Source organism: Hyaloscypha bicolor (assembly GCF_002865645.1).
Source record: "Hyaloscypha bicolor E unplaced genomic scaffold K444scaffold_182, whole genome shotgun sequence".
NCBI classification, from domain to species: Eukaryota; Fungi; Ascomycota; class Leotiomycetes; order Helotiales; family Hyaloscyphaceae; genus Hyaloscypha; species Hyaloscypha bicolor.
The window spans coordinates 995457-1013643 of NW_020194684.1; the positions used below are offsets into that span (position 1 = coordinate 995457).

Sequence of the window (18187 nt, forward strand, 5' to 3'; positions counted from 1 at the left end):
TCTAGAAGCAAGAGTACTAGTCTATATTTAGCTAGGCTTGTATTATAGTTACTAGTAATATCTTATAGGTATAATTGACTTATAGATTAGCCATATAGTAGCTTATAATCTAGTTAAAAATATTCTTAGGTAAGGCAATATCCGTTAGTATTTGCTAGAGATCCGCAAGGCCGAAACTAAGTAAGAAGAGGCCGTAATTATAGTAAGGATTAACTAAGGGTAGCGGGAAGTTAATTAACGGGTCGTAGGCGAGCTTACGGGCCAAGTTATTACAGAAATACTTCTTATACCGGTCCTAGATTACTCGTATATCCGTAATTAGTTACTAGCAAATACCTATAAGAAAGAGTATTCGTAAACTATAGCCGGTTATTAATAAAATGGCCTCGTTAAAGTACTAGAACTATTCCTGATTATTCTTTATTAAGTTACGGGTAATATAGGTAGTATAATATATGAAATAATAGATGCTCTTGACTAAGTAGAGCTTATTAAAGGACCGCGGACCGCATATAACTATTAGTAAGAGCCATAAGTAAAACCGCTCGCCCGAAACTAGGCTATAGTAATAAATATAGCTAATATTATACTCTTGCTTATAGGGCTTCTATATCTGGGTCTTAGTAATTTATATAAAGTACTATGGGAACTTATAATAGAGATACTAGTAGCCGTCCTCATGTATTATATTATACTTAAAGAAGGCTATTAAGGTTAAGCGGGTATTTGCGGCCTAGTTCGCGATCTGCTCAGGTAAGAGGTTAGCTATAAAGCAGACTATATATTACTTTGGGAAATAGATCGCGAGATATTAAACCGGGAGAAACTCCTAATATATTAGGCACTTAAATAGGCGCCAGAAAGCCTCTATAGGGCCTATATACTAAGCCTAGAGATACTAGGTAATCTTATTATCTATTCCCGAGATAGTAATAATTATATAATCTATTCTCTTATAAATATACTTATAAATATACTTAATTACTTATACGAATATATAAACCTTAATATTAATATGCGAGTAGAACTTCTAGAGAAGATACGGGTTATATGAAATAATCTAGTGGTTATTACAAATAACTTCCTGGCCTAGAAAGCCGGGTTTATAGACCATAAACATGCGGCTGTTATTCCGGTACTAGTACTCGGGATACCTATTCTCGCGAATAATTATCGTAGCTATAAATGCCTTAGAGAACCTTTTCTAGCACGCGAGTAAGGCTATAGGTATACTACGGGCCATATACGGGGCTTTCGGATTATTATTAAGGCCATATGGCCCGTAAAACATCTGGCTAGTAATTATGGCCATAAGTTCGCCTATAAAATCTTATAACGGGTCTGGAAGCTCGGTATAAATAACCTTATTAACCAAATTAGGGATTAAGAAAATAGTATTTCTCCTAAGAAATAAGAGCAGGTATATATACGGGAGGCTATGCTTCTAGTACTTAATTATATAGACATGGCCCACATATTATCCGAAAACGTAATTCTTAAGATTTATAAGAAGCTCTCTTATTTTTAGGATAAAGACCTAGTAAAGGAAATCCGGATAATTAATTACTTACTGCCTATTTAAGAGGTAATCTATAATCTCAGGCTAGTGCGGGTTAGCTATAAATATAATAAAGAAGCTTGGCTTACTAAAGTACTATATAATAGCTATTAAGTCTTAAAAAAGCTATTATATAAAGTAATTACTACCCGTAAAGCTAGACGGGAGAATAAAGTAATAGCTAATATTACCCGTATAAATATTCTTATGAATTAGAGTATCTATAAGTCTCGTATAGACATTCGTACGGATATTTTACTAGTATGAGTAAAGCTAGTTAAGTAAGGTTATCTTATAAGTAATATATATATTAATAATATATTACTAGAAGAGGCGGCTAGTATAAAAAAGCGGGGAGAAGGCTAGACGAATATAGAGATAATACTAGTAAAAGACCTGCTACTTGAGCCATATTCGCTAATAGGTCCTATTACGGTCCTATAACTATAAACCATAGTACTAGCCCGGGTTACTATACGGGAAGAGCAAGATATAGTAGAGCGGTATATATACTATATATATAATATTAATTATATGTAGCTATAAACGCTCGTGGCCTGCCTTGCGGACTATTAGTACCAGATTACGGCGGCTCGTATTCATATACTTATCCGGAATAAGAATAATAACCTTATTACTTGTGGGAAGGTTCTTATAATAATAATCCGCGCCTAACTCGAGAATCAAGTATATTTGCGGGTTAAGTAAAACCCGGAAATTGGTTTACTAGCTCGTAAGACACTCGCGGGCCGTCTTATAGATTATAATAAATAGGTTATAGTCTATAAGTATATTTATAAGCTATAAAAGAACTATATAATCTAAGTAAGGGAAGTTAGTAGCCCAAATACTAGTTATAAAGAGCGGGTTATAGAAGAAGAACTATATAAAAGAGGATTTGGCATATATAATAGGCTATAGCGGGCCTTGGAAGTAGAAGAGCTTACTATGAATCTAAAAGTACTAGATCTTATAAGAGAAGTTAATCCGGGTATTCTTCTTATAGCTAATTAATATAAAGGCAAAAGTATAATTATATGCCCGGATATTTGTCTAAAAGGCCCGGTAGAGCGGGTTATTACCCGTAAAGAGGTAAGAGAAATATAAAAGAGGCTTATGAATTAGAGAAAGCGCCATATTACTTTTCTTATAATAGGCCTCAAAGCAATTATTTATATAACTAAAATAGAGGGCTTTATAAGCTATATAGTAAGCTATAAGTAGACTAGTTATATGTGCGGGAGCTAGCCAGAAGCAGGAGAGAAAGGCAGGAGGCTATATAGGAGATAGGTCGGCAGAAAGGTTCTCTATAATATAAACGGGGGCCGCAATAGATAGTTAATGGATTCGTCGCTAGCGCCATGGGACTAGCTTATTTGCAGTAATATTCGTAATTAACTATTATTATTACCGGGAGAAAGAGAGAATATTTGGATCAAGTTCTTATAAGGCAGGGTATTACTAGGTATAATTAGTAGTATTTCGGGCCTATTAACTAGTTAGTTAAGTCAAGAAAAGAAGAAAATATAAACTTAATAATAAGAGTAAGTCTTATATAGCTTAGCCCGCTCCGTAATAAAGTCAGAAGCAGGCCGGTTCTGCTTATAGGAAGTATAAAAGTAGGAAGAATCTATAGTAATAAAGAGAAAAAAGAAAAGAAAGTAATATAAGGTTAGGATTTTTTTTTAGTGCTTTTTATAGGGCCCCTAGCTTAAGATTTTCCCCCGAGCCTTAAAAAATTATAATAAAAGCCCCTTATATTCTAGAACTACTTAAATATAAAGTAAGGTACTTGAGCTACTTCTTTCTAATCCCTAGCTAAGCCCTAAGGATTTGGATATAATTATATTCTAATACGTGATTTCCTAGAAAGAGGCAATTCTAGTATTTCTTACGTAACTCGTTTTTTTTTATGAAGCCCCGTAAGCTAATTACTTAGAGTAACCTAAATATAAGATAATATAGAAAAGAAAGATAATATATATACCGCTCTACTATATCTTGCTTTTCCCATATAGTAATCCGGGCTAGTACTATAAGTTATAGTTATAGGACTATACTAGGACTTGCTAGTAAATATAGCTCAAGTAGCGGGCCTTTTACTAGTACTATCTCTATATTTATCTAGCCTTCTCCCTATTTTTTTATACTAGCTACCTTTTCTAGTAATATATTATTAATATATATATTACCTATAAGACGACCTTACTTAACTAGCTCTACTTATACTAGTAGAATATCCGTATAAATATTTATACGGGACTTATAAATACTCTAATTCGCGAGAATATTTATATAGGTAATATTAGTTATTACTTTATTCTCTTATTAAGCTTTACGGGCAATAATTACTTTATATAATAGCTCTTTTAAGACTTAATAGCTATTATATAATACTTTAGTAAGCTAAGCTTCTTTATTATATTTATAGCTAACTCGTACTAGCCTAAGATTATAGATTATCTCTTAAATAGGTAATAAGTAATTAATTATCCGGATCTCCTTTACTAGGTCTTTATCCTAAAAATAAGAGAGCTTCTTATAGACCTTAAGAACTATGTTTTTAGATAGTATATAGGCTATATCTATATAATTAAGTACTAGAAATATAGCCTCTTATATATATACCTGCTTTTATTTCTTAGAAAAGATATTATTTTCTTAATCCCTAATTTAGTTAATAAGATAGTTTATATTAAGCTCCTAGACCTATTATAGAACCCTACTAGTAAACTTATAGCTATAGTTACTAGCTAGATATCTTATGGGCTATATAGCCTTAATAATAATCCAAAAGCCCTATATATAATCCGTAATATACTTATAGCCCTACTTATATACTAGAAAAAGTTCCCTAAGGTATTTGCGGCTATAATAATTATTTATAAGAATAGATATCTCGAGTACTAGTACTAGGATAATAGCTATATATTTATAGTCCGTAAATTAGGCTTTTTAGACTAGGAAATTATCCGTAATAATTACTAGGTCATTTTATATAACTCGTATCTTTTCTAGAAATTCTATTTATATATTTATATAAGTAATTAAATATATTTATAAATATATTTATAAAGAAATAAACTATATAACTATAATTATTTCAGGAATAAATAATAAAATTACCTAATATCTCTAGGCTCGGTATATAGGCCTTATAGAGGCTTTCTAGTATTTATTTAAGTACCTAATATATCAGAAGTTTCCCCTAGTTTAATATCTCGTAATTTACTTCCCTAGATAATATATAGTCTACTTTATAGCCGACTTCTTACCCGAGCAAGTTACGGACCGGGCCGCAAATACCCGTTTAATCTTAATAGCTTTTTTTAAGTATAATATAATATATAAGAACAGCCGCTAGTACCTCTACTATAAGTTCCTATAGTACTTTATATAGGTTACTAAGACCCGGATATAGAAATATTATAAGCAAGAATATAATATTAGTTATATTTATTATTATAGCCTAGTTTCGGGCAAGTAGTTCTACTTATAGCTCTTACTAATAGTTATATATGGTTTATAGTTCTTTAATAAGCTATATTTAGTTAAGAGTATTTATTATTTTATATATTATACTATCTATATTATTTATAGCTTAGTAGAAAATAATTAGAAATAATTCTAGTACTTTAATAAGGCTATTTTATTAATAACTAGTTATAGTTTACAAATACTTTTTCTTATAAGTATTTACTAGTAACTAATTACGAATATATAAGTAATCTAGGACTAGTATAAGAAGTATTTCTATAATAACTTAGCCCGTAAGCTTGCCTATAACCTATTAATTAATTTCCTATTACCCTTAATTAATTCTTATTATAATTATAGCCTCTTTTTACTTAGTCTTGGCCTTATAGATCTCTAGTAAATACTTATAGATATTACCCTATCTAAGAATACCTTTAACTAGACTATAAGCTATTATATAACTAATCTATAAGTTAATTATACTTATAAGATATTACTAGTAACCATAATATAAGCCTAGCTAAACGTGAACTAGTACTCTTGCTTTTAGATAATTATAGTAGTAATTATAGACGATTTATAAACGGCCTACTTCTACTTATAAGGCCCGGGCAGAACCGGTAAGACATTTCTTTATAAAACCTTCTATTATTATTACTATAGCTAAAATAAGATAGTTCTATATATGGTATTAACGGGTATTATAGCTTTCCTTTTCCCAGACAAATATATATCTTACTTCTAGTTCCGGATCCTGCTTAAGCTTAATAAGTTATCTATAAGTATAATTACTAAGACAAGCCGGCTCGGAGTACTCTTGTAATTTGCGGACCTAATTATCTGGAACAAGGTACCTATATAATATAAGTACTATTTTGAGGTAATATACTAGCTAATAGTTAATTTATAATTAGTCGCGAATAATATTCTCTTTAGAGAAATACCCGTAATTCTCGGAAAGAACTTTACCTAGATCTTACTAGTAGTTCTATATAATTTATAGGCTAATATAATACAGGCCTACTTAGAGCAAATATAGATCTGGCTATGGCTCTATTAGTTATTATTACGGATTAATATATAAGTCTATAATAACCTATCCGAGCAAGATTTTATAAATTAGATTAGTTATTTATTATATAACCTATTCTTAAATAGGCAGATTATACTCCTGCCTTTTATTCCATATATCTAGTTAGTTATGAACCTAATTAATTACGTCTACTTATAAGAATAACTCTTACGGGCCCTATATAATTACTAGGCCTTTAGTAAATAGGTAATTCTATTAACCCTAAATAATATAGTCTATAAGCTTAACTAAATAATCCTAAATATGCTTCCTAGCCAGAAACAGACATATTTTATAATAGATTTAGCTAATATAAATAAGGCAGATCCTGAGATTACAGAATTATTACTAGAGGTTTTATAAAGTATTTATTTACTAGATCTATTTCTTTCTAAGCTATAACTCAAGATTAGTATACCCGTAATACTCTTGCGAAATCTCTATTTATAGGAAGGGCTATATAACGGGTTACGGATATTAATATATAGCTTTAGGAGGTTCTCAATTTACGTATAGTTACTAGGTAATAACTTTAATAGCTAGTTATAAATAATTTCATAAATTAAGCTCTAGTTAATAAATTAGTAATTATCTTTTATGCTTTCTTATAAGTAGTTTCCACTTGCTTTATTCTTTATAATAACTATTAATAAGTTATAGGGCCAGTTATTTAAGGTAATAGAAGTGAATTTATAATTACTAGTCTTTTCTTATGGCTAGTTCTATATAGTAGCCTTACGGGTAACCTTACAAGTAGGGCTTTATATTCTTTTATTCTCTAATATAAACTATATAAGTAATATAATATACCCAGAAATATTATAAGGTCTTACTTAGCTTTTAACTTACTTATAAGTAACTTTATATACTTACGGGCTATTCTTCTTCTTATATTATCCGTAAAGGCCTTTACTAAGTCACATACCCCCTTTAATTCCAACCCTACTCGGGACAAGTTTAGGGCAAAATTATTACTAGCCCTAAAGCTTATATAGGGCCGCTAGTAATAATTTTAGTAAAGCGGCCCTAAACTCGTATTTTATATTTGAAAAAATAATAGTATTAAAAGCTTAAAAAGAAATTATTTAATAAAAAGAAGTTTTACTTATATATTTATAAGGCTAATATTTATAAATAAAAAAGAAAGTAATATAATAAATTAAAACCCGATTTATATATTTAACTAGTAGTTTTTATTAAATTATATAATTAAGGCTAGAGCCCTTATTATATAATATATTTCTTTAAGTTAATAGAATAACTATATATTATTTAAAGAACTTAAATACCTTAAAAAATATAATTTTATTTCTTTTATTTTTCTCTTTTTTTTCTTTTTAGAGAATTCTATTTAGTTAATTAAACTACTAGTTTTCTTTATATAAAGGCCTGGCCTATAATAGTAATAACTAATAAATTATATTCTTTATAGTTTAGTAATTTAATTATATTAATTCTAAGGTAATAGAAAAGAAATATAGCTTTTATTAAATATAAAGCTTCTTTTTATCTTTTTTTATTTTTATATTAATAAACTTTATAAATACTAATATACTTTTATATATAGTTATAATAATCTTTCTAGTAATAATAATTAATTATTAAATAAAAAGTATTTTTTTTCTAATATATCTAATTTTATTATATAGTTCTTTAATAATAATTTCTCTTTATTCTTAATTATTAATAATAAGCTAAGATAAATATATTTTAGATATAATTTTTTATAATAATTAATTTCTTATATTATAATTTAAAGCTTTTCTATTTAACTTTTAAAACTCGGTTTTAAATATTTTTCTAATCTAAAAAATATAATAAAATATAATAAAATATAATAAAATATAATAAAATATAAAAAAATATAATAAAATATAATAAAATATAATAAAATATAATAAAATATAATAAAATATAATAAAATATAATAAAATATAATAAAATATAATAAAATATTATATAATATTATATAATATTCTAGTATTATTTAAAATAGCTATTATTTAAAGAATCTAATAAAATAGTCGGGTTATTAAATAAAGTATAAGAGTTAGTATTATTATATATTATTTTACTAGAGACTATATATAAAAAACTATAGTTTTTATTATATAATTTCTAAATATTATTATTTTTTAATATTATTAATTTGCTTTTAGATATAATAAAACTTTAATTATTAATTTCTAGTAACTAGATACTATTATTTAAATATCTAATAAAGGTTTTGGAAATCTAATTTCTTAAAATAATATTATATAACTAAACCAGAACTATTTTTTTTAATTAAACTTTTTATCTAATAAGTATTATTCTAATAATTCTATTACTAACTATTTATTAATATTCTTATTATTCTCGGTATTATCTTTTTATTATAAGAGTTTTAATACTTTATTAATAATAGTATATTTGGTTTCTTTAATATACTTGATTTTAAAATAAAATAATTAAATTTATACTAGCTAGTAAATAACTAGAGTTCTAAGAAAATCTATAGCCGCTTTATTTAGCTATATAATAAGTATACTAGTATCTAGTTTAAAAATAAAATAAATTCTATATAGCTAAAATTATATTTTCTATAAATATTTTATTAGTTTTCTATATTTCTTTTTAGTAATATTATATTTCTATTTAGTATTATTCTAGATTTCAGACTTATATTAGATAATTCTCTTTTTTCTCTTATTATTATATTAATTAAGAGTTCTATTCTATTTATTTAGGCTAGTATTTATTACTAATATAATTATTTCCTAATTTTCTAATAAATTATAATATAATTTATAAAGTATTAAAATATTAATAAGTTTTTTTAAAGAATTTATATAATTTATATTTACTTATTACTATATTTCTATATTATATCTTTTTTTATTAAATAATAAATAGATTTAGTAATAATTATAAAGCCTTTAATCTAAATATAATAATAAATAATAATTTTAATAAATACTTTATTTTTAGTTATATTATTATAATATTTCTATTTTAAGATCTTAGTAATTTTTAAATTCGAAAGGCTTCTTTTAAATACTTTATAAATAATACTAATAATAATTATATTATTATAATAGAATTGCGATTTTTCTTTAATACTAGTTCTGGCTTATTTAACTTTATCTAAAGTTATATTTAGGTTTTAAAGATATTTAAATATAAAATATCGAATATTAAATAAAATAAACTATTTATTATAATCTATATAAAATCTCTTAATTCTAATATTATTAATAAATAATATAGTTATATTTAATAATTCTAGAAATATTATAAATATAATTAAATCTTTATTATAAATATCTAGTATAAGTTAATTATATTTAAAAAAGAAATTAATTAAAAAGATATAAATATATTTAGTAAACTTCTTTGAAATCTTATTAGTAAATAGAAATAAATTAGTATTTTATAAAGTCATTAAATTTATTTTTATAGTAGTATTAATTAATTTATAAGTTCTAGTAATCTTTTTTATAATAAAGAATTATAAATTCCGGTAAAGTCTATTATATTTCTTAAAAACTCTATAATCTAAATATTCTTATAAACTTTTTTTATTTCTTTTTAATTAAATATAATTATATTTTTTTAATTAATTATTAATTCTTGAAATATAATTAGTTTTTTTTCTAGAGCTAATTATTAATATCTAATTATTTAAAACATTTTGAAATAAGTTATAAATCTTTTAAAATAACTAATATTTTTAATAAAAGATAATTCTTATATTTCTTAATATATTTTTATAAATATTTTCTAGTTTTAGATTTTTTAAACTAATCCGGATATTTACTAAAGTCTTTTCTAGTTCTATTATTAGTATTTATTAGTTAAATCTTTTTATTTTTTATTTTATATATTCTTATAACTAGAAATAAACTATAGTTATTTTTTTTAAAAGCTATAACTATTTTCTTTAATACTATTTTTATTTAATTTCCGGAGTTTATAACTTTTCTATTTAGTTCTTTTCTAATTAAATATAAAAAGGGCCTTTTTATTTAGTATTCTAAAATATTTTCTTTAAATTCTTATATATTTTAGAATTTTTTTTAATCTTGAATTCCAGGTTTTATAGCTTTAGAAATATATTTCTTTATTATTAGAAGATATTTCTATTTTTATTTTCTTTTCTATTAAATCCGGAACTATTCTTAATAATATTCTAACTAGAGCCTTTTTTATTTTAGTTTTCCTAAAAATATTATTAATTTCCTAAACTTCTAAACCTAAAATAAAAGAATTAATAAGAAATTCCGGTATTTTTTTATTTTTTCTAATATTATTACTAGTTATAATATTAGATTCTATTTTTCTTCTTTATTTTTAGTTTCCTATTTCATATTATTTAATTTCTTAATTTCAGGAATTTAGTATTTTTAAACTATTACTTTTTTTTTACTTTCTGGTATTTTTTAAAAAAATAGAATAATTATAATAATATAAGTATTCTAATTATTTTTAGAATTAGTAAATCTTTTATTCTATAAACTATTATTTCTTTATATTATATTTATTTTTATTTTTATTAAAAATAATTAATTAAATAGAATTTTTAAAGCTTTTTTAATTAGGAAAAATATTTTTTTATATTTTATTTTATTTATAATCTTAGTTTTAAACTTTATTATTTCTATAAATTCAAATTTAATTCTAATAATCTATAATATTATATATTATATATTATTTTACTAATATTTTTAAAGATTTTTTTAAGAAAAATATTAACTTTAGTTCTAATATTTAATATTTTTTTAAGGGTTTTAAAATATAAATTAGAGATATAGAAATTATATAATATATTTATAAGCTAATAAGATTCGAATATTAATACTATTATCTTTAAATTAAATAATTCTATTAATATTAAATACTTAAACTAGTATTTCTAATTCTTTAAATATTCTATTTATTATATAAGCTATAGCTACTAGTTCTATAAATCTTCTAGTATATTTAACTATATTTAATATAATAGTATTTTCTATTTATAAAATATTAAAATAGAGAATATTATTCTTAATTTATTAGTTCTAAAATATAATAACTAGATCTAGTATTTTTAAAGTATTAATAAATATTCTCGTTTTTTCTAAATTTTTAAAAATAAAATAATTACTTTTTTTAATAGCCTTATTAAAATATTATTAATTTCAGGAATTCTATATTTATTATAATTAAAAATATACTAGATTCTTAATTTGTTTTATTTATTTCCGGAAATATTAATATTTATATTTTTAATTAGACTATTTCTTTATTTATTATTTCTTAGAATAATATTCTTTTAGCCTCTTATATAAAATAGTTTTTCTTTTATTCTAGTTTATTTTCGGAAAATCGTTTTAGCTATATTTATTTTATTTATTTTATTTTTTCTTAATAAGAAAAATATTATTTATTAATTCTAGAATCTAAAATATTAATAATTCTAATATAACTTTATTAGTTTATTAGTAATATATAGTACTATTATCTATTTATAGAATACTATTTATATAAGATTAGTAAAGTTATTATTTAGAAGTAAGAATTATAATATTATAATATTAATATATAATTTCTAAATTTATTAAGCTTAAAGAAATCTAGTTTACTAGTCGAGTTACTAATAGAATATAAAGTTATATAACTATATCTTATATTCTATTACTTATATCCGGTATTTCGTATCCCGTAACTATATATATAACTTCTAAAGAAATAGCTATACTAATAAATTTCTTCTAAAATAAGGTAGCTATTTAAATTCTCTAGATATAATTTGCTTATTTCTATATATAAATTCCGGTTAGCTAGTTTCTTTATTTCTTTTTTATCTAGTAAACTAGATATTTCCTATTATTTTCTAGATATTCTTAAATTATATTTTAAATTATAATCAAATTCTCTTTTTTAGATTTAGGAAATAATTTAGTTAAACTATTAGTATTTACTAGTAAAGAAAAAAGAAATACCTTCTTATTTAGATTTAAATAGCTCTTTATATTATTTTCTATTAAATTAGTAAATATATTTATAGTTTATAAGCTTTTTTATTAATAAGTAATAGAATTAAGAAATATAAATATATTTCGGATTAATATTATTATTTTTATCTTTATTATAATATTTATAATAAATTCGTTTTTTCGGTTTTAGATTTATATTATAATATTATATTAATTTAAATAGTATTTTCTAATTATATTTAAAACTAATTTCTTCTAAAATATAGTTATTTAAATCTTCTATTTATTTTAGTGTAATTATTATAGCTATTATAATATTTCTTATAATCTTTATTATAACTTCTTATATATTCTTTTTATAACCCCGAATTATATTTATTAGGCTATTAATACTATTATCTTTATTATAATTAACTAATTTATATAAATAGATTATAAATATTTTCTCGAATTATAATAGTAGCTATATTAAATTATTTCTATAAGTTTTCTTAAATTATAATAGTAATAAATAATTTTTCTAGATTTTTTATTAGCTAATTAATATTATTTCTCTTGGATTTATTACTTTTAATAGATTTTATATAATTAGTTATAGATTATATTCTCTTTTTGTTTATATTTATAATAGTTTTAGAAAATATAATTAAAAAACTAATAAAGAATAATTATTTTCTAGTCTGAAAATTATATTATAAATTACTATATCTAAGTATTCTTATCTAAATCTAGATATATCTAAATTATTAATAATATTAAAATAATATTTCCTTTTTTATATTAATAGAGTATTATTACTTTTTTATATATTTTATTATATTTATAAATAGAAATATTTATAGACTTAAAGTTTATATTTTTAAAAAATATAATCTTTTATTAAAAGAAATAATTCTTTTATAAATTCTCGGTATTAAATAATTTTATTTATCTTTTTCTTCTTTAATAATTTCTTTTATATTTCATTAAATATATTAATATAAGACTTAAAAAGAATTTCTTTATTCTAGACTTATATAATAATTTAATTAAAAAAGTTATAGCTAATTTTAAGTATTTTCTAGTTATATTCTCGGAATTTCTTTAATAAAGCCTTAACGAGCCTACTAATAGTAGTCTATATATATAGGGCATTTTCGAGATATTTTCAGGCTTTATAAATTCGCTTATAGGCCTTAGAAAACTAAAGTCTCCTTAAATACTTAAAGGTTATAAGATAATAAATAATAGTTATGACTTAATATTTAGGGTTAGAGAACCAAAATAACCTAAGTATAATTTAATTAATTATTATTAAAGATTTGCACGTTTTAAAATTTTATTAATTAGTAAAATGCCCTGAGTATATAGACTACTATTATTAGGCTTATAAAGAACTTAATTTCCTAATAATTTCCTGGATTATTAATATAATATTCCGATATAGCTTTAATTTAATTCTTATAAAGAAGAGAGATATAATAAATAATTCTTTTTCTTTTAATATTATTAGAAATATAATAGTTCTTATATATATTTATATATTATTCTAAGAATATAGAAATATTATTTTCTTAAAACTATAGTATTTTAGAAGCTTTTATAAATAGTAAATTTAAATCTAATACTAGTATATATTTACTCTTAGATATATTAATTTTAATAATCTTTTTTATTATAGGTACGGTATTTAGGGCTTGGAAAGCAAGGTAAAAGGTCTCTTATAAAGACGATTCAAAGCTAAGGAAAGGAAAACTAGAATACAGGAGGCTATAAGGGAGTATATATACCCTATAATATGCTAGTCCCGAAGGGGCTTAGCCTTCTAAATATCTCTAGTATATTCCAAGCCTATTTCCCTAGTAAGGCGGCCGCGTCACGTGCGTCTAGGAGGTAACGGGATATAGGTAACGGAATATGGGCAATTATATTAGCTAACTATATTAGCTAATAAAGTCAAAAGCTAAATTATAATATTACTTCCCTCTTTAGAATAAGCTCGTCCCCGAGCTTTATAAAAGCCATTAATCTATCTAATTTCGTATTATTTTCCTTCCTAAAGTAAACTAGTATCTCGAATATAAATATTACATGCAAAAGGCCGGCGCCTTTACTATATGACTTAGGAGGGTTTATTATTATTTCCGTATAGTTCTAGACAAGTATTATTTTTTATATAGTCTAGCTAATATTACAGGTTTTATAAAGGTCCTAGTATATTAATATTATTATTATGGAAACTCTATAGAACCAGGGGGCTATTACTTAGTACTAAAGCTAGATATTATACTAGATCCTTATCCTAACTAACCTAATAAATTCTATACTTTAGCCTATTTCTTACTAGCTTAACTATAATAACCCTCTTAATACCATACTCTTATTTGCTATTCTCTAGTATTAATAGGGGCGGTTCCGGGTTTGCTTAACCTAACAGAGAATTCTGGGGGTCTTTTTATAGCTTCTCTATATAAAAAACTAGGTATATCTTTATGATTTCTGGCAGTTTTAGGAGAAACAAGTAGCCATACTATTCTAGAATCTCAAACGGGCCTTTTATTTAGTTCCCTAGCTTCCGGCTCGGACAATTAGATTTCTAGTACTTTATAGTAACCCATATCTTATTCCCGACTTTGAAATTAATCTAATAGCGGTATTTATTAGCTTATACTATATATTATTCTTATACTTGCTCTATATTACCTTAAGCAAGTTACTATAATTCATATAATTAATTTACTAATACTTTAGCTTTATTCCTATTTAGTTTCTCTTTAAGTAAGTTAGCTTTAATAGGAAAGTTCTAGTCTAGAGAGATATGAGGCTCGTAGCCCTTTTTAGTTATAAACGGGAACTAGCTAATAGTTTTATACTAAAGAAAGGCTTATTAATAATTAATTATAGTAACCTATTTATCCCAGTTATCCTAGTAATAGTTAATATATAAATGTAATCTCTAATTAAAGTACTAATTAATAATCTCTATTTATTTGTTTATTTGAGGGTAATTAGCTATTAAGAGCTTAAGCTTTATATTAATTCTTATATAGAATTTGCTTCAAAAATCGGATACGAATTAGGGTCCCCGATCTAATATAATTATTTCTGAAATGCCTATTTAATATATTATATAAAGTAAAAATAGAGGTACTAGTTACTTGGCTATAATTATATCTCATATGGGAATTATAATTAGATACTTGAATAAGTAATCTATAAATATAGTAATTATATTATAACCCGATTTACTTTCTGGGCAGCTTTTAAAATTTACGGTAATATGTTATTAGGGGTAATTAGGAACTAGAAGAGAATAAAGTAAATTAGGCTTCTTATCTCTGGGCATATATAATCTCCTATAAATATAATAATTACTATAATATTAATTAATATCCTTACCTATAAATAGCCAGTAATATTATTTCTTTAGTAATTAATAGAGCTTTATATATTCAGGATATTTAGAAAGAAGTTTATTATATACTTCACGGATTAGGGCAGTCCATAAAAGTAATTCGGGAGTTATTTCATTCTCCGTAATATAAAGTCTTCTATAGTATAAAAGAAGGCCGTCTTATAATATCCAGATATTACTTTTAGCTTGGGCTATTATATATAGCTCCTCTAGATCCGGTAATATATAATTATCCTATAGGATCTTGTCTATAAATTATAAACTATTATACTCGGCAAGAGCTTCTAATAATACTTCTATAGGGGCTACTATAGCAGAGTCTACTAGTAAAGCTTCTAAGAAAATACCTTCTTCTAGGGGAATTATGCCTCTAATAGGGATATTTTCTTCCGGAAAGTCTTTAGTATATACTTGGTTTTTAGGGCCGAATTCTGGATTAAGTAAGCCGACTTTATAAAGTATTACTACAAGCTATAAGTTATAAATAATCTCCGGATTAATCTTATTTTTAGGAAGAAGTACTTGGGTTTATAGCTTCTTTTTAATCTAGCCCTAAGTATTTACTTTATCTTATCTTTATAATAAAGTATCTGCTCGCTTATTTGATTTTCTAGAATAATATATAAGCTTAAAGTAATAGCGGGATAAAAGCTTAGCCTATCTCGTTTATTAAGAAAAAAGCTTCTTAGTAATTATAAAGTACTCTAAGGTACAGTAATTAGAATAGACCTTAAAAGAAGTATTCTAAAGGCTCTCTAGCTTAGCTCTCTATTTCTCTAGTACTCATATTATAGCAAGCATTTCCTTATTATATATATTATAATTAAGCTTTACTAGGAGTATAATTTTAGAAAAATAAGCTATAGGATATTAAAGGCCTGTTTCCGGGTCTTATTAAAAGAGTAAGCTAGTAACTACTTCTTTAAATATATCTATTTCTACTATTATAGGCAGATCTGGATTATAGTATTATAGAACTAGAATAGAAATCATAGCTTTCTTTAAGTAGATAAAAGCTTCTCGATATTACTCGAACTACTTAAAGGAAATCCCCTTTTTTATAAGTAAGGTAAGAGATCTAGTAATTCGCCCATACTCTCTAATAAAGCATTTATAAAAGTTATAAAAGCCGAGGAAAAACTATATGCCCTTAATTATCTTTAGGGATTACTAGTTACATATTACCTTAACTTTATCGGGATCTATTTTAATACTAGATATAGAGATAATAAAACCCAAGTACTTTATATATATAACTTTAAATTCCGATTTCTTAATATTTACTTAGAGGCTAGTAAGGCATAAATAGTCTAGTACTTTTTATATATACTATTTGTATTCTACTAGGTTCTCTAAGTAAATAAGAATATTATTAAGGTATACTATATAAAAGTTATTTAGATACTTAAAAAGTATATTATTTATATAATATTAATATATAGCCGGGCTATTTATTAGGCCTTCCCAGAGAATATTATATTTATATACTTTATAGCGGGTACGGAATATTATTAGCTCCTAAGAGTCCGGGTCTATAGCTATATAATAGAAAGCTTAGCAAATATCTAATTTAGTATAGATCTTGGCCTTAAATAATTAACTTAAAGTCTTATTAATAAGTAAAAGGAAATATTAATTCTTTTAGGTAATATTATTCAGGCGGCGGAAATTAATATAGAAGTATAAATCTCCGTTTACTTTCTTTATAAAAAGAACTAGTAAAGTAAAGAGAGCCTAACTAGCTTTAATAAAGTCCTTAGCCAGATTATCTTTTAAGAAACGCTTGATTTCTAGAAGTTCTTAAGTAAATTACTACTAGAGGAGTTAATATCTAATTACTCTTGGTTCCCTTTAGGCCTTTAATCTGAATCTTATAATTATATAATTTATAGGAAGGAAGAATATTAGATTTCTTCTTTGAGAAAATAGAGGCATATTTCTTAAGTTCCGGAGGTAATATTCTCTATAGCTACTAAAGCTTTATTTCTCCTAGTTATTAATTCTCTAGGCCAGGAATAGCTTTTTTTTTCCGAGCTTTAAGCTCCTTATTAATCTCATAGATAGAGATTCGACTAATAATATTATCTTTTCTCTTGGCTATATAATTAAATACTATAGAGATAAGAATAGCTAGGTCTAATATTTGCTCTTTATTAAGGATCTCTTCTTATTTCTTTGGCTTTTACTTGGATATTATATCTTAATTAGGCTATAGAAGCTTCTTCTCTATAGTCTTATATGATTTCCTCTAATTAGTCCGAAAAGAGAAAGACTGCTTGAGAATAGAAGGTTTCTAGAAATAGCTTATAATAGAATCTCATTAATTAATGTCTTTTTAATACTTCTTATTAGGTTACTTCTCTAGCTATTACTAGAAAGTACTAATAATATAACCGAATTATGCAGATTTAGGCTTATTCTTTAGCTATATAAGCCTGCGTCTTCTATAGTTAACTAGAACATTAATATATACTACCTATTTTCTATTAAGAATAATATCGTAATTTCTAAGGTTTAGGATAATTATAGATATATTAATGCTTTATTTATTAATTAGAAATAAGACTTCTATATATTTCTTAGTAAACTTAGCTAGCTTTCTATTAAAACCGCATATAATATAGGGTAAAGGAAGGAATTATAGTTCTATTCCTAAGAATTACTCTATAAGCTAAGTAAGCTTTATATTAATAAAAGCATAACTATTAGCTCTAGTATTAATAAGGGAA

At 23.9% G+C, this 18187-nt stretch overlaps 1 protein-coding gene across 1 annotated transcript; it reads right to left on the reverse strand.

Moving 5' to 3' along the window:
- Positions 1-16493: 16493 nt before the first annotated feature.
- K444DRAFT_544797 (uncharacterized protein) lies at positions 16494-16739 on the reverse strand (the record flags this gene model as incomplete). The annotated part of the gene is made up of 2 exons (XM_024876080.1): positions 16494-16598; positions 16644-16739. Coding segments are annotated over 2 exons (201 nt in total), but the record flags the coding sequence as incomplete, so codon positions are not given.
- Positions 16740-18187: the final 1448 nt, after the last annotated feature.